At 44.1% G+C, this 18,031-nt stretch overlaps 1 protein-coding gene across 3 annotated transcripts in view; it reads right to left on the bottom strand.

Annotated features, from left to right (window-relative positions):
* Positions 1 to 18,031, bottom strand: part of OBSCN (obscurin, cytoskeletal calmodulin and titin-interacting RhoGEF) — a 171,279-nt gene that overhangs the window by 89,007 nt on the left and 64,241 nt on the right. The window contains exons 38-53 of one of the 3 annotated variants that reach the window (XM_048309941.1): positions 17,401 to 17,664; positions 16,602 to 16,868; positions 15,982 to 16,245; positions 14,783 to 15,049; positions 13,456 to 13,722; positions 11,925 to 12,188; positions 10,808 to 11,074; positions 9,674 to 9,937; positions 6,494 to 6,757; positions 5,914 to 6,177; positions 5,348 to 5,611; positions 4,623 to 4,886; positions 3,313 to 3,576; positions 1,674 to 1,940; positions 1,049 to 1,312; positions 128 to 394 (exon numbers count right to left, since the gene is read on the bottom strand). The exons of 1 other annotated variant lie outside the window; for it this stretch is intronic. In XM_048309941.1, the coding sequence (XP_048165898.1) occupies positions 128 to 394; positions 1,049 to 1,312; positions 1,674 to 1,940; positions 3,313 to 3,576; positions 4,623 to 4,886; positions 5,348 to 5,611; positions 5,914 to 6,177; positions 6,494 to 6,757; positions 9,674 to 9,937; positions 10,808 to 11,074; positions 11,925 to 12,188; positions 13,456 to 13,722; positions 14,783 to 15,049; positions 15,982 to 16,245; positions 16,602 to 16,868; positions 17,401 to 17,664 (4,242 nt within the window). The remainder of the gene's footprint in view (positions 1 to 127; positions 395 to 1,048; positions 1,313 to 1,673; positions 1,941 to 3,312; positions 3,577 to 4,622; positions 4,887 to 5,347; positions 5,612 to 5,913; positions 6,178 to 6,493; positions 6,758 to 9,673; positions 9,938 to 10,807; positions 11,075 to 11,924; positions 12,189 to 13,455; positions 13,723 to 14,782; positions 15,050 to 15,981; positions 16,246 to 16,601; positions 16,869 to 17,400; positions 17,665 to 18,031) is intronic. One more of the 3 variants, XM_048310008.1, reaches the window with a different exon arrangement.

The raw sequence follows: 18,031 nt of genomic DNA, 5'->3' as shown, positions 1-18,031 counted from the left end.
CCATGCCCAAGAAGAATATTTATTCAGGCGTGAACCAGCAGCAAAACAAATCAATAGCTGCAGAGAACACCAGGAAAAGCTCCTTTCACTCCACCCCTCTTGAGCCAAGGGTCACCACTCTGCCTACCATGCACAGCCACCACAGCCGTTGTCCGCTGGTGTCCGGAGTCGCAGGTGTAAATTCCTGAATCGTCCAGTTCCAGGTCATAAACGACCAATTCAGCAGCACAGCCCTGCTGCTTCATCTCATATTTCAGACCAGGGTAGAGAGTGACATCTCCTTTCCTCCACTCCACTGGAGCCTTGGGTTTGGTGAGCTCACACCTCAGTGTTGCTGTGCCACCTTCTTCTGCCTCAGTGTTCTGAAGCTCTTGTTTAAAAAGGGCTGGCAGGGCTATAAAATAGAAATGTGACTTGGACCTACTGCAGCTGGGGCTTGGGAAAAAGGAAGTAGAGGGAAAAAGAAAGCACCAAAAGTTTTTTTGAGGATGTGTCTAAACCTCAGTGCTCTAGATTCAAACTACGAGGCTATTTCCCCAGGGAAGTAATAGGAATATCTGCAGAGCAAGAAGAAATGGATTTCAAGAAGTTACATGTGCCATGAAATATATAGAATCCAATCTATGATACAGAAATGGACTGATAGTTTTCCTACTGTAAGAGCAGCCAGTGTGCTGCCCTGATCAGTGAAGAAGTGTTTTGAAGATCAGCAGGGAATTTTAGAGGTTCAGATTCCCTCCTAAGACAGAGCTGCAAGAGTTCATACCCCCGCTTAAGGCAGGGAATTTTAAGGGCTCAGATTCCCTCTTAAGGCAGGCCACTTGCAGGAGAGATTTTGATTATTCTGACAGCAACGTACTGAAAAAATGCATTTAGTTCTTCATTGCAATTCCCATTTTCTGCCTGGCCACTCCATGAGCTGCATAGACCAGGCTGCTCTGCACGCCTTATGATTTACAGTCTTTTCCCTAAGCATCACTAAACTAAAATTGTATTTTTATTTTCAGAAAATATTAGAACCTTTTCCTTTTTCGGGTTTTTTTTTTACCAGTGACTGTCAGCGTGGCAGTTGTCTGTTGATCTCCACACATACAGATGTAAAGTCCAGCATCCTCCTCCTCCAGCTCATGGATAATCAGCTTTGCAACAGCACCGTCCTGACTCATTTCATATTTGCTGCTCTCTTTGAGCACCTCCTGCCCTTTCTTCCACTCCACCTCAGCAGGTTTTGTCAGCTCACACTGCAGAACAGCAGCACCATTTTCCACAGCTTCCAGGTCCTCCAGTTCTCTCTTGAATTCTGGAGGCAGCGCTGAAGAGTAAAAGAGTTACCAGAGAGAGGGTGAATTTCCTTTAAAAAGCAGCTTGGTGAGGTCCTCGGGGAGAGGTCTCATGGGACAATACCAAGCCCTGATCCAGGTCAGAGGAACACAATGGAAAATCTCCCCCAGCTTCCCTGGCCACTGCATCCGAGCAAGGGAAGTGAGATGAACCAGCCCAGCTGAGGGGGACAAACACCAATGGGCAACATTTTTCCCAATTCTACACAAGGAGGAAACACACAGAACCCAAAGGAACACAAAAGCCCAAGCAGACAGAAAGGGACGGGAACAGACCGTGGCAACAGAGATTTGGGCAGGTTTGGAGGACGTTCATCCCAGGGATGACGTTACCATGCACTGTTAAGGCAGCCGTGCTGCTCCTGTCTCCACACACACAGGAATACTCCCCACTGTCACTCAGGTCTAGGTCATGGACCACCAGCTCCACCACACGTCCCTCCTGCCTCATGCTGTACTTGGTGCCCGAGGTGAGGATGTGCTGGCCTTTCTTCCACTGGACACGGGCAGGGGCCTTGCTCAGCCCACAGTGCAAAGTGGCCGTTCCACCTTCTACCCCTTCCTGGCTGGTCATTTCTTCTTGGAAAAGCGGAGGCACAGCTGAAGGATGCAGGTAAAGCGTGTTACAAACTGAGGGTGTCTCCAGGGAGGGGTGAGGAAGTGACAGGGGAGAGTTGTGAAGGTTGCGACAGAGGAAAGTTGTCAAGGAAGGGTGAGCATCAGCCACAAAGAGAGGAAAGAGAAATGAAAGTATCCTAGTGGGAATAGACATCCTAATCCTTTTAGGCATACTCTGGCTTCCTACAGCAAAACTGCTCTGTTCTCAACAGATTCACGCCTGCTTTCTGCCAGTTTCCTCCTCAGAAAAACTAAGAGTAGCAGCTCGGAGCTCCTTAATTCACATGGGTTGTCTCCCACAAACTTCACGGCTTTGCACTCTCTTTTGCTACTCACAGAGCTGCCCTGCTGTCCTCTGACTGTTGGCACATCTCCTTACTCATCCTCATTCCTTCTTCCTTGAGATATCCTTCAAGAGGTGCATCTGGAATTCACAGATTCTTCTTGACCCCAAAGTAAATCTCCAGCTGCTGAATTCCAGCCTGGGTTCTTGTCTAGGAACGCATTTTCCCCACTTAACATAATTCTTGTACCCGCTGCAAGCTGTGTCCTTGAAATAAATGTGGTGGTCTTCACATATGTCCCTCTATTCATTAGGTGGGATAATGGGATATTCCACCTGTTTAACAAAGTTGGATACTGCAGATCTCAAAATTAGTGTCCAGAACAGTGAGACTAAGTTAAAATATCCAGGCTAGAAAACAGGCTTACTCCTGATTTGGCACATTTCCCACTCCAGCAATGTTAAGCTGAAGCACCAGACTTGTTTGCCCAGAAAATTGTTCTTCGACAAAGGAAGACCAGAAGGAGGTCACAGAAAGAATTTATTCTTTCCTTAGAAAAATCAGACTCCCAATAGAAATCTATCCTTGTGCATTAGGACAGAGATTGTGGGCACAAAGCCCAAAATAAACATAACGTAGTGCAGAGGAGATTATAACTAACAGAGCCATATTCTGGATACTCCTTATTCCCTATATTAAAATGGTTGGTATTGAGAATTCCGGAAAGGAATGGCAAAGAACAAACAGATTTGTGGTTTAGAGAATAAGTGCAGGAAAGGAAGGACCAATGAATGATGGGGTTACGTGGTAGGAAAGGAATGGAGGGAGGGAAAGAAGAAAGGAGAGCAGGCTTGTGTTTAAGGAAACGAAAAGGCAGAAGAATGGCACAGAGAAATGCAGACAGGTGCTTTCCAACTTCCACAGCCTGCAGGGGAGGAGGGGCAGGGAACATTTTCAACCTAATGGAAGTTCAGTTAACAGGGATGACCAGACAGATGTGGAAAACTGAACAGCTCAGAGCAGAGGACAGAGGTTTCCAGTCAGGAAAGAGGAGGTCAGGATGGCTTTACTCTGTACTGTCAAGACAGCTGTAGTCTGGTGCTCTCCGCACACACAGGTGTAGTCTCCTGCATCCTCCTCTGCTATTTCATGGATCACCAGCTCTGCTTTGGGCCCTTCCTGCCTCATTTTGTATTTCCCACTCGGTTTGAGGATCCTCTGGTCCTTCCGCCACTCCACCGGAGCGGCCTTGGAGAGCTCACAGTGCAGGGAGACTTCTCCACCTTCTTCTGCTTCCTTGTCCTTCAGCTCTTCCTTAAAGAGTGGTGGCAGAGCTGAAGGATGCAACACGGACAAAGGGACAGCAGAAAACCAGAATTAAAACCGTAATTTCTGTTTCGAAATTACTTTTTTTTTGAGGCAATTTTGCCTCTGAAATTTCTTTTTTGAAGTGCCCCTCATGCCTTTTTTTTTTCAGCCTATTATAGATATTCTTAGCCATAACCAAGTTCAGAAACTCTGAAAGCATCTTTCTTTGAGTGTGACGTGATTTCAATCACCCTGAGGGATCAGTTCCCTGGGGTTTTGTTGTTATTTATAGGGAAAGAGCAAAACAGAAAGAACCAGACCTCAAATCAACAGCACTCGCAAATAACACTGCTGGATACAGAACTATTTTACCCACACAAGCCTCATCTTTTGGAGGCTGCTGTTGTTATTTTCTGGTTTGTCTTTAACAAAATATTACAGCCCCATCTACATGAAAGCAGTCAGATTTCAAAATAATACTACTCCTAGTTTTAAATTGAAGTTTGAAGGGCCATTACATCTAATAAGAATTTCAGATTCTTACTAATGGGAAACATTTTGGAAATCATAATTGAAAGACAAAACAACCTACAGGAATGAAGCTCTGGAATGATAACTCTTATCTCACTCTGCATGTGTGACTTCTATAAAGAACCTGGAACATCCATGGCCAGATAATTTCCTCCTCTTTCTGCTCCCCCAACTCTCACTTTTCCTTTATCCAGTTCCTGGAGAGCAGGGGGCCTGACAGACCACAGCTGTGTGTTTTGGAGAAAACCGTGGTGGACTGAAGTGAACTACAGGGTTGGAGCTGGAAAATGCAAAGATCCAAAAAGGGGGCACTTGCACAGAAAGAAACTTCTCATTTCCTCCTTTTAAAGGACAGATTAGTAACGACCCAAAAATTCCCCATGAGCAACTCTTTCTCAGGAAGAAATGAGTTATAAATAGAATGAAGGAGGAGGAAAGGATAAAAACAAAGACAAGCTACTGACCCAGGGAAGAAACAACTGAGTTTCAGAATGATGTCTATCTCGAGAGCTATTTGTCAATTTTAATAAGGTCTTTTTACCATGAACTCTTAAGGTTGCTGTTGTCTTCTGGTCACCACACACACAGGTGTAATCTCCAGCATCTTTTACTTCTAGGTCATGGATGACGAGCTCTGCAGTGGTGCCAGACTGTCTCATTTGATATTTGTCACTTGCTTTGAGCACTTTGGGCCCTATTTTCCACTGCACTGGAGCTCCTTTGGTTAATTCACAACTCAGAGTGACTGATGCTCCTTCTTGGGCTTCTTCATTCTTCAGCTTTTCCTTGAAAAGCACTGGCAGGGCTGGGAATGGAAAGCCAATAGAAAGTGTACTTAAACTAAGTGATCAGCATCGTCAGTTCTCAGCTGAAGGTCAAATCTGGCAAAATCAGGGGGGTTGAGGTTATCACTACAAGGATCTGGAAAACCAAATCCAGCAGTAAGACAAGAAGTGCTGAGCTGACAGGCCAAAGTGCAAGATTCAAGGTGGAATTTAAAGGATTTTTCACAGGACAGAACATCTCAGCTGGCCTAACAGGAGCATTTCCTGGGTGGAATTCCCTTAAACCTACAACACAGCTGTGTGTCTGCAAGGAGAGACAGCCCTGTCCTCAGCTCCCTTTTCAGCAGCACCAGACCAAAACTAAACACCTGAACAAGAACTGGACATAAACTAACTCCCAGGAAAAAGGTGAGAGGTGAACACTTCACACAGCAACAGGATGTTTCAGAGAAACAGAAAATGGACAATCATCTGCATTTACCATTCACTGTCAGAGAGGCTGTGCTGTGCTGGTCCCCACACACACAGGTGTAATCTCCTGCATCCTGCAGCTCTAGGTCACGGATTTCCAGCTCAGCCAGGGCACTCTCCTGCCTCATGATGTATTTTTCACTTGCCCTGAGTGTTTTGTTCCCTTTCTTCCAGGCCACAGCTGCAGCCTTGCTCAGCTCACAGCGCAGAGTGGCTGTTTGGCTTTCCATGGCTTGCAGGTCCTTCAGGTCTTCTTTGAAAAGGGCTGGCAGGGCTGAAGGTCACAAAATGGACAGAGGACATTAAAAGTGACACGTGACACACGGGTGACAGGAGGGATGGGGTGGTACAGAAGCAGAGAACACTTTAGGGTGGAAACAGGGTGTTTCCCTCATGATTCTGGGACATTGGACAAACCAATAGACAGAAGGAGAAAAGCAGCCTGGACACAACCAGTTCTTACAGAGAGTTTACAGATTTAAAGAAACAATTCAGCCACAGGTGAACATGCAACCAATATCAATGAGCTGGCATGGAAATACACAGTAATACAAATAATATGTATTTTTTTTTTACCATGCACTATCAAGGCTGCTGTTGTCTCCTGCTCTCCACACACACATGTGTACTTTCCAGCATCTTTCAATTCCACATCCTGGATAAGCAGCTTCATGACCGTTTTCTCCTGCCTCATTTTGTACTTCTCACTGGCTTTGAGCAAAGTGCTGCCCTTCCTCCACTCCACGGGGACAGCCTTGGTCAGTTCACACCTCAGAGTGGCCACTTGACCCTCAGTCACCTCCTCATCCTTCAGGCTCTCCTGGATGCCTGCAGGCAGCACTGAGGATGCAATGGGAACAGGGTTAAAGGGAGCAGCAAACACAGCCTACTGGTGAGGGCATGGGTGGGGAAGGAAAGGTGGGGAGGTGTCTTCAGGCTTGATCTCACATTTGCTTCAGGGATCAGATCCTAAAACCACTTTGTGCATGGAATTGGGGAAAGGTTTTACCCCTAAACCACAAAATTCATCCTCATGGTTATGCCACGCAAGGTCAGACTCAGAGGTGATGTGCACAGATAACAATGACCATGGTGATAAAACAAATTCAAACCATAACCTCCATAATGATGGCATCCAGGTGGAGTTGGTCATTACCATGTACTGCCAAGGAAGCCGTGGACTGCTCCTCCCCACACACGCAGGTGTAATCGCCAGCATCGCTCTCAGTCAGATTGTGGATCACCAGCTCTGCAGTGACATCCTTCTGCTTCATTTTGTATTTCTCACTAGGTCTGAGGGCTGTGTGTCCCTTTCTCCACTCCACTGGGGCGGGTTTGGTCAGCTCACAGTGCAGGGTGACTGCTTCACCCTCCTTGGCCTCTTCATCTCTTAACTCTTCTTTGAACAGAGCAGGAAGGGCTGAGAAACAGAGCAGTAGAGGTTTTCATGACAAGCAGCTCTTGACCCCCAAAATAAATGACCCTGATGTTCACCAGTATCTATTCATGCCTGGTTATTGATGTGAGGGGATCATCTGACAGAAGGGAGATGCTGATTTGTGTCATAGACAAAAAAGAGTCCTGTCATTTTTTTAAGCAAATATTAAATAATGTTGCTGGCTGGTTGAGAGATGTATGGAAAATAAACAGCAGAAATAGGGAAACTTCATGTATGGTCAAAACTGCAACTTTCTCAGTATAACCCAGCCTAGAGAATTGATACATCAGGTTGCATCATGATCAGGAAAAAAAGCCAAGGGGAAAAAATGGTGACGTTTTAACTTATATTTTAAGGATGCTTTCAGACCTAGCCCAGAGTTAGGATGAGACTGAAAAGTAGAATCAGAGAGAGATCCTGAAAGTGCTTGGGTGGGAATACAAAGGAAAGAGAAGAATGAAATCTTCTCAGAAATCTGCCATAAATCCCTCACCCCAGGAATTTCAGGCGTTTCCTGACACCCCATCCCTTTTGGAACAATAAATAGAATTATTCAGACTGTAAGGCTGGATGGAAATGTGGCAATATGGGGAAGCAGCAGGATGGAATGACATCCACTAAGCCTTTGGAATGGGGTGGGAACTACATTTGGATATAAAATTGCTACGAAAGAGCTTGAGAGGATGGTCTCCAATTCCTGACCCTGACCAGCAAGAAAGAAATAATTGAGAATAAGGATGTGGAGGATAATTGTGCAGACATTAATGTAAGCAGATAAGAAGGAAGGAAAACAACAAGGGACATGTTGGTCTGCCTCTCTTTCAGGAATGTAAGTTGATGATGAGTGACATGGGGAAAGCTGAAGTGTTTAATTCCCTTTTCTTCTTTATTATTAAATGTTAATTTTAATTAAGGAAGTAAAAGAAATTCTGGCTAGGATAAGAAACAAACAAACAAACAAAAGGATTAGAGACTATTTAAATAATTATATTCCCAAAGCAGCTTGGTATGATGAAATTTGTCCTGGAATTCTTAAGGTGCAGGCACAACCAATTTCAGACATTGACAGTGACACTGGAGAAATCAGAGTGTGGCTGATGTTCCTCAAGTATGGAAAAAAACCCCCAGAAATTAAGAGGTGAAAAATATCTCACAGATTGAAATACACACATTTAGTTCTTGCCATGTCAACCGAGATTCTAAAATCCCAGAGAGTCAAGAAAGAAAAAATTACTTGTGTAAAGTCAGTGGAGCTGAAGGAGCTCCAAATGTAAATGTGCGCTTGAAAAAGAGCTTGAGGTCTCCCTGACTTCCAAGGTCTGAGTTTGATAAATCTCCATTGGCAAAAATGGGAATTTAGCAATACTCTTCAGTCTTGAAGCCAAATCCCATTCATAATGCTTGTCTTGGAAAAAGAGGGAGAGATGGCAGAGAGAGGATCCAAGGAATTGTGGCCATCTCAACTTAATTCTTTGAAAAACTCAGATTTGCCAAGAGCTTTTCTCCTCATGAAGGAGTGGACCAGGGTAATTTTTTCTTGACATAGATTAAGCTTCCTTGGAGTGCTACTAATCTGAAAACCACAGTTACAGGATGTTGAACTGGGATTTACACTCACAATGAAAGAATGACTTGAGCAGAGTTTCTCACTACTCTGGGTTCAGGATTATTCAGCATTTTCTGTGGTGACTTGGACAAATGCAAAGTTTTATTAATTTTGAAGATGATCTCAAGGTGGGAAGGAAGAGAGGGTGAAAACACTTCTTTAAACTGGATTAAGATACAGAAGACCTCTGTGAAGTAAAATAGGCTGCAATTCAGCAAAAGCAGGTGGAAAATTCTCTATTTAGGAATGACCAACAATAAGATGGAGCAGATCTGCAGTGAGGGATTTGAGGTTGCAACAGTTTGTGGAATAAATTTAAGTCAAAAAATTCAAGCCTGATGCAAATAAATCCTCATAACTGAGATGTATAATTTGGAGTGTCACACTAGTTCTTGGTTCAAATTTTATACAAATACTTCTCTGTTTGAAGTAATGGCTTGAGCCAGCTCAAGAGACTTTTGCTGGAATAAATTTCTGGCAGTAATGATGGGGACTTGGGGCTCAAGGATGGACTAACCTGTACAAGCCCATTCCAATTCTATTTTTCATGGTTAAATTGAAAGTTCAAGACTGAATCAATCCTTGTTTTGTTGATAAATACAAAGATGAAAAGGTCTGGGCAGTAAAGCAAAGAAATCAATTCCCTGAATTCAGACCTACTGAATTTCCAGGTGAGAAAGAAGCTGAAACTACTTCTGACTGTCCTGTGTTAACAGTGAAAATAAATTTTCCCTCTCTTCCATGGGAAGTTTGCAGATGAATTTGGCTGAGGGCTGTGAAATATTCTCCTACTCTAATGCTGACTATTCTGCAGTACCTGAATAAAAATCAACACCTTGGTCAGAGTTACAAAGTTAAGTTACACTGAACCAAGTTTTCTTTTTATTATTTAAAATTATTTGTCAAATCCTAATGCAACTTGAAGTAAAACTGCTCTTTTAAAGAGCTGTGAATGTCCCTGCTGCTCCATCTCTCTACGTTCAAGTCAAAAGTGAGTAAAACAGAATTTAAAAAGCAAATCTGTGACATCCTTCAGCCTTTGGTGTGGTACAAAGAAATACCGCCCTGCACCAACAAGAGCAAAGAGAAGAAAAGAGGGAAAATGTTAGTAAAATCAATGGAACTACAGTCGTGGTTAGAATTAGACAGATTAGACAATAAAAAGAGGAAAGTCTGTTACAAACAGAATGATGGCAAGATTAGAGAAAGAACTCGTGGTGTGTCAGTGCTGAGGCTTCCAGAGGAGGAGGGAGAAACCCCACACAAACACGTCCCATTTCTGCGTTCTTTACCGTGCACTGTCAGTGCTGCCGTTGTCTTCTCCTCTCCACACACACAGGTGTATTCCCCAGCATCCCTGACCTCCACAGCATGGACCAGCAGCTGTGCTGTGGTTCCCTCCTGCCTCATTGTGTATTTTTCACTCGGTTTGAGCACTTTGTGTTTCTTTCTCCACTCCACGGAGGCGGCCCTGGACAGCTCACACTGGAGAGTGGCTGTTCCACCTTCTGTGGCTTCTTCATCCGTCATCTCCTTCTGGAAGTGCACAGGCAAGGCTGAGGGGTTCAAAAGGAGCAGAATGTGTGACCATGGCAGCTACTCAAGTAACCAGTTCATGTGGTCTGACAACCACAGGCAACAAGCAAACCTTTCCTAATCAGTCCCATCAGGATTAATGACCACTCGGAGAACCATAAAAGAGTGGCTTTGGAAAGCTGGAAAACACCTCACTCATAAGTCAGAGAGTGTTTTCATGGTAAAGTCCATGGCATGAAGTGAAGAACCACATCAGTCTCAACTTCAGACCTGCATGACTGAGCCCCCACCTTGGATATTGCCAGCTAGAATGGAAAATAAAGCCTAACCAGAGCACCTAAATTCTATGGCAATGCAAATCATCACCAAGAAAGTTCATAAATGAACCTGTACCTGAGCCAATAATTTCACTTTTCCATGAGGGACCTTTAAAAGGTCCTTTCCAACCCAAAATACTCTATCATTTCACCTCATAGAGTGGTCTAGCAAGCTTGACCATCAAATTATACTGGAACACTGGTAACTGTCTCAAAAATACCAACAAATCTTCTCAACATGAGGATCGTAACATCTTTACAGCCAACATCACAAGAATGTGATTTCCCATTTCTCAGCACCTACTGATGAACATAAGCATCAAAAAAATGAGTTAGCACCAAGATGAACATCTGCAATTTTTGCCACGAGCCTCCAACCTGTACCTGATACTGACCGAAACATCCAGGAATTTATTCCCATGTCCAACCACATACTGCTAAACTCATCAGAAACAGTACTGCACTTTCAAATCTGACACTCCTATGCTCTTAAAAAAAAAAAAAAAAAAAAAAAAAAAAGCTGTTTGAAAATCATCCCTTTAATTTATGCATTTCCTTTTTTTTTATTTTTACCATTCACTTTGAGCTCAGCCGTGGTTTCCTGCTCTCCACAAGAGCACGTGTAATCTCCGGCATCTGCCAGGACTAAATCATGGATCAGCAGCTCAGCCATCGTGCCCTGGCATCTCATGGTGAACTTGTCGCTTGTGCCCAGGGCTCTGTCTCCTTTCCTCCATGCCACTGCAGCTCCAGCTTTGCTCAGCTCACAGCAGAAAGTGGCCGTGCCATTTTCTGTGCCTTCCACATTCTTCAGCTCTTTCTTAAAGTGCGGAGGGAGGGCTGAAGATCACAGGTGAAAGAGAGCACTTTAAAATTGAGGGAATACCCTGTCTTGGCTGCTCCACTGGGTTAAAACACTTTAAGCGTTCTAGAATGGACAGAACCTGAGAGCAAAGGATGATTTGGGGGCATCCCTGACTTGTGCTTTGCAAAACACCACATTCAGCATCTCACAATGACTTGGAAATCAGTGTTGATTTATGACAACTCTGAGAGCCATAGAAGAGTGAGTTTGGACAGCTGGAAAACACCTTATTCATAAATCAGAGGGTGTTTTTAATGATATGAAACATGGCATGACATGGAGAACCACACCAGTATCAACCCCTCAGCTCTCATTGGTCTGGAAATCTGTAAGACTATGATATCAGTACTGGGAGGTGTGTTTTAAAGACATTTTAAGATATAATGACAGAAAGCTGATCCTGAGATTTCAAGGGACTATGCACAGTTCTTCCTCAAAACCAGATTAAGAATGAAAATGAGCACCACATTGTTTAAAAATAAAATTTTATAACTTTTCAATTTCATCCAAGAAAAACAAGTGAAATCTCAGTGATATGACCTAAGGAAATTAATGAGTGAAAATACTCCAAAACGCAATTTCTGACTTCATCAAGCTTTTCATTATCCACTTCCAGATTCCATCAACAGGAAAGCGGGGGGACTGAAAAGACTGTGATGCTCTTATCAGTCCCAAAGGAAGGGCTTTCAGTGGAAGATATTCCCAGTGGTTGGAACAGCTGCTATAACATTTTAAAATAACAGAAGGGATCAAGAGCAGATTGTGATCCCACAGGAGGATCACAGATGACAACGCAGAAAATTCCTATTAACCCAGATATTTTACCATGCACTGTCAGGGAAGCTGTGGTTGTCTTGTCTCCACACACACAGGTGTAATCTCCTGCGTCTCCTTCCTCCAGGCTGTGGATTGTCAGCTCAGCAGTGGTGTCCTTCAGCCTCATTTTGTACTTCTCACTAGGTCTGAGCACCTCCTGCCCCCTCCTCCACTCCACCGGGGCGGGTTTGCTCAGCTCACACTGCAGAACAGCCGTCCTGTTTTCTGTGCCTTCCACATTGACAAGATCTCTTTTGAACAGAGCAGGCAGAGCTATGGGGTGTAATATAAACAGAGAGGACATCAAAACCATTAACCAGACCTCAGGGAACTCAGGACTGGGTCCTGTGGCCAGTCCTTCACCATTACAGGAAAACAAATCAGTCTGGAAAACTGCCTCTAATAGAAAAGTCCTGCAGGATCCCAGTCGGGGTAATTTCCACCATGACCTGCTTTTAACATCAACTTATTCATGTTCACCACTTCACAGCCGATTCCAAGAGTCCTCTCTACCTATTTCACTCTGAAATCATCTATCTTGAACATTAATGACCTGAATTTTGATCAAAAGTCCTCAGCCAGGGTGACAGGACTGCTATCTGAGGATCCCTGCCTTTCCTAACACCATAATTTATATTTCTGGATCAGAAAAAAAAAAAAGTAATATAGCTTCAGGGGCACCTTTAACCCAAAATTTCAAAGGATATAATGGCACTAATATCAGGTTTACAGGGTTTTTTTAGCAGCATTCAACAAGTTGCCTTATGATGTGCCACTAAAATAAAATGGAAGTGACTTGCATAGGGATGAAAACAATAGGTCAAAAGAGGGGAGGAACAAAAATTCCTCCAGATGGAACAAAGATGATGAAGAAAAAGTGTGCAGAAAATCTGGGAGAATAGTTTTGCCTCCTCAATTTCCCCCTGTCCTTGGCAGCTTTTTATCCATTAGATAACTTAAATAAAAGCTGTTCTTCCATCTATGGGAGCTGTACATGAACTGCTCCTTCTGGAGGGGCAACCAGAGCTCTTCCATTCACCACGGCAGAGACAGGAATTAAATTTCCACCACTGTTCCCTAAGTCAGGACCTGCAGAATAATGCTGAGGTGTGGGGATTTATTTAAGTACCATTTCCTCAGCAGATTATCCCAGAATCCTTCAAAAGAGTAGGGCAGTCACCCATTCCTGAATGGAAAAACCTCTCACTGCCTGAGCTCAGCAGATTAAAGAACTTTCCTTCATGTTAAGCATGAAAATCCACTGATGTCAGGGAGACACAATGAGAAACCCCCTGAGAACAATCTTGCTGCTGGAGGTCTGCTCACTCTTGCTCTCTGAGATGAGAAATTCTCACAACTTTTCTTTACTCTGAGATAAAGCCATCAGTTTCAAACTGACAGACAGTGGGACATGGGAGGAAACAGCACCAGCAAACCGAGAAAATGCTGCAGAATCAAAACACCAGAGCAAGTGGGAAGGAGAGAGAGGAAAGGGATGTCCTTGAGGTACCACTATCCCAACGGAGAACGGCTTTTTTACCATGGACTGTCAAGACAGCCGAGGTCTTCTGATCTCCACACACGCAGGTGTATTCTCCTGTATCTTCCATCTCCAGATCTCGGATCAGCAGCTCTGCAGCCGTATCTTCCTGTCTCATCCTGTACTTTTCACTTGGTTTGAGTGCCTTGTCCCCTTTTTTCCACTCCACCGGGACACCGACCTTGCTCAGCTCGCAGCGCAGAGCGGCCGTTGCACCGTCTGTGGCTTCCCTGTTCTTCAACCCTTCCTTGAAAAATGCAGGCAAAGCTGAAGGACAGCAATATCAGCAGTGAGATGTAGCACTCCAAAGAGTTAAAATTATGTTTAAGTTTCCTTTTCCCTCTTATCTTGAACTGATTTATCAAGACAAGAACAGAGATTCTCAAGGGTCTCCACGAATCAGCATTGGGAAAGAAATGTCACAACCAGGAGAGGATTTAATGCTTGTAGTAATCCATAGGGGTATTTTACATGTACTTAGAGTCACAAATCAATACAAATAGAGGTAGAAACACCATTTTTTTTCCCTGTGAAATTTCAATCAAAAAGTACAAACACCAATTTGAAATTTCTGGAAAGAAAATGGTTTTCTTTTATGACATTTTAAACCACAGCGGGAGGAAGTTTGCTGTGTTTCCACATACTTAAGCAAACAAAGAGACATTTAAAATTTAAAAAAAATGAAACAGTGAAGTTTCATTTTAAATGTCAGTTTGAAATGAAATTGCTCATTTCAATACATGGTGGGAAAACAAGCATTTTCACCTGAACTGACATACCCTTTCAAAGATGTCAGGTTCAGTAAAAATCAAAGTTCTCCCTGAGAATGGTTGTCCTTTAGGAGTCCTGGGCCTGATTTACAAAGAACACCAACTGAATTCCACGACAACTAGGCTGTAAGTACAAAAGTGCTTTGTTGTCTCAGGAATGGAGTATGGGCATAAGATTCCATGGAATAACCCAATCTTTTGGAATTTCGTGAAACCTTAAAATCCCTGAGACATAATCCCTTTGAAGCAACCCATTTTTGTCTTGAGCGTAACAGGGAGTCTAATAAAGGACCTTTAAAGGGAAAAGCAAAATGATGGTCCCTAATCAAAAGAGTGGCAGCAACCCTGGTTGCCTTACTCTGAGCTTGGACACCAACATCCCTCTTGTGCCACAAATTCCAGCTGCACAGGTGCCAGTGGATGCATTTCACTGGCATCAGTGAGCTGCGGATAAAGCTCTGGCAGAAGGAGACGGGAGGGTAACCAGGGCTCTGTCCAAAGGAACAGAGAAATCAGGGTAGTTACTTTCAGGCTGTGCCTTGCTTTGTTTGTTTTACCATGAACTGTTAAAACTGCCGTGGTCTGCTGGTCTCCACACACACAGGAATAATTCCCAGCATCCGCCGTGCCTAGATTTTGGATTATGAGCTCAGCCACGACACCTTCCCGCTTCATTTTGTATTTGTCACTCGACTTGAGGATCTTGAAGCCCTTCTTCCACTCCACATTAGCAGCAGCCTTGTTCAGCTCACAGTGCAGGGAGACACTTTTACCCTCGGTGGCTTCTTTGTCCGTGAGTCCCTTGGTGAAAAGGGCAGGCAGGACTGCAGAGCAAACACGGACACGGCGTCAACCCCGGGAAAGCCTGACCCGCAATCTAATCCCTCTCTTACCTCCCTGCAGCCACCAGACCTTCTTGGTCTCCTCCAGGATTTAGTTCCTCCACAATTTTTCTCCAACATCTAACCCTTCAAAAGATAATTCTGATTTTTTTTTTATTTCCTGTCATCACACTTTAAAACTTTCTTTAAAATCAAGTCTACCTGCAAATGTAGTTGACAATCCAACTACCCTTTACTTTATACACCATAAAAATCAAAGACAGAGTTAGAGGCCATCTTTCAATATGAGACCCAGAGCATTTTGCTTCCCTTGAGAAAAGCAGCAGTTCTACAGAAAGACCTGATTCATGGAACTGTCTGAATTTTTATAAATAAGAGTCCCTTAGAACAGAGCAGTTGCAAACATGCTGTCAGTTTTCTGCAGAAATAAAATATTTGCTTGGGAAGTATTAAGCCAAAATTGGTAAAAAAGAGCTGGGAATAGCAGGAGCATAAAAAGCCTATTTTGTGTTAAGATCGTCCTTGTGTAGCATCATTCATTGATGAAAACTTGTTCCTCTTAGGAGCAACAAGTGTCACAGTCTAAGTCACAAAAAGTAAATATTATTCCCACTTTTATTATTCCCAGTTCCTATGGGAAAACTTCTAAACAAGCAGCTATTCTGGGCTAGGGAGGTTGTGTTGAGTCAGGAACATAGTCTCCACTTGTTGTTTGACTAAAGCACCTTGGAAGCACATCAAGAGGGCATCAGGTGAAAGCAGAAAAAGAGAGAAGGAAGAAAGGATAGGAAAATTAATCAACAGAAAGGAGGACAGGAAGTACACAGAGGTCAGAGGAAGCAGAAGTAAAAGAGGATGAGATCCTGGAATTACACAGGTTGACTTGGGACACGTGCTGAGAATTTCTTTTTTACCATTTACTGTCAGAGCAGCCGTAGTCTGTCGGTCTCCACACACACAGCTGTAATCCCCAGCATCTGCCAAATCCAAATCCTGGATCGTCAGCTCCACAACAGGACCTTCCTGCTCTATTTTGTACTTTTCACTTGGCTTGAGCACCATGTTCCCTTTTTTCCACTCAACTGGGGCTGATTTGCTCAGTTTGCAGTGCAAAGTGACTGCTTCCCCCTCTGTAGCTTCCTTGTCCGTCAATTCATCTTGGAAGAGGATAGGCAAGGCTGAAGGATGCAATACCAACAGAGAAGGAATCAGCAGCAGAATGAAATGAACTGGACTGTGCTGTAGTGTTTACATTCAATCAAAAATGCTCTATTTCTAGGTGGGCACTATTGAAAAAGGGGGTAAAACCTCCTTGGGGAGAGAGAAATAAATTAAACAATAATACAACATATAGGTGCTGTCTCAAGGCAAAAAAACCACAGGGGAATATTCTCAAAAAAGGTGACTCCGGCACCACAGAGCCAAGAACATGAAACCCCTAAGAAATAATACCGACCAAGCTTTGGCTGACCAGGAAATGCTGCCAAATGTGCTAGATTTGGGGTTTAAAGAGAAACATGGGTAGGAGGGTTACCATTCACTCTCAAAGCAGCTGTGGTCTCCTGCTCTCCACACTCGCAGGTGTAGCTCCCAGCATCCGCCAGGTCTAGGTCTTGGATAACCAGCTCAACAAAACGCCCTTCCCGTCTCATTTTGTATTTCCCGTTTGGCACCAGCACCTTCCCGTCCTTCCTCCACTGGACGGAGCCACCCGGCCGGCTCAGCTCGCACTGCAGCGTCGCTGTCCCGCTCTCCGTGGCCTCCTCGTTCCTCAGCTCTTGCTTGAAACGCACCGGCAGGGCTGAGAGATGCAGAATGAGAAGGGATTGCCACCCTAGACCCTGCTCAGAGGCTGAATCGTGATTTATTGTGTGTCTACCTAAGCCTTACTCCAACACCCTTATCCTTAAACACGTCCTGTCTTTCCTCGTGGATGGTAAAAGAAATTTTCTATTAAATCATTCTGTGGGAGTCAACAAAAACATGCCTCAAGAGAGACAAACTCATTCTCATCATTAAACATCATGAACCCTCTGAAACAGAAAATCCCAAGGAATCTTATGTTTCCATGCTAATTTAGGGAAACACGTGCAGGACAGCATCCTTCACTCGAGGGAAGGCAAGAAGACAACACAACACACACACACATCCATGGGGTATAATAAAAGCTGATTGAGGGTGGAGATTGGGGACAGGAGTGACGCAAAAAAGATGGAAGAAACTAGTGAAAGCAGGACATGAAGGAGGTTGTTGTGAGGGAATGTACAGACAGGAGGGGGGAAGAGGTGGACAAAAACATTCCAGAGTTTCACAGGTTATTTCTGCCTTTTTACCATTCACTGACAAGGCTGCTGTGGTTTTTTGGTTCCCCACTAGACATGAATAGTCTCCAGCATCCTTTGGCTCCAGGTCGTGGATCAGCAGCTCAGCCACGGTGCCCTCCTGCCTCATCTTGTACTTGTTACTCGCCCGCAGAACAGTTTGCCCCTTCCTCCACTCCACGGGAGCCTCTGTGCCCAGCTGGCACCGCAGGGTGGCTGTCCCACCTTCCACAGCTTCCACGGCCTTCAGCTCTTCTTTGAAGAGCACGGACACAGCTGAGAAGTGAAGCATTCTCAGTTTACTTCAGGCGCATCGTCACCACCTGGTGACCTCACACGGGATTTAAGCCAAAACAAATTCAGATTCTCTTGGCCCACACAGCAAAGAAGCTCTGACCTACCTGCACCTCCAGGACCCTGCTGATATTTACAGTAGCAACAGGAGTTTTTGGTCAAATAAAAAGAGAACAATTATTTCCCAATAATTAGAACACCAAAATATAATTACCCTTCTGCTGCCCAAATGCTGTTGGTCACAGATGTGAAAAAAATTGCTGAGAGTGTACAGAGAAGAACTGAGTATTCTTTAATAAAAGGTGTAGCTGAGGCCCTTCTTACCTCTTGGCTTAGAGCTTGGCCAGTC

The sequence above is a fragment of the Corvus hawaiiensis genome, chromosome 1 (genome assembly GCF_020740725.1).
Source record: "Corvus hawaiiensis isolate bCorHaw1 chromosome 1, bCorHaw1.pri.cur, whole genome shotgun sequence".
NCBI lineage: Eukaryota > Metazoa > Chordata > Aves > Passeriformes > Corvidae > Corvus > Corvus hawaiiensis.
This window is presented reverse-complemented; position numbering and strand designations above follow the sequence as displayed.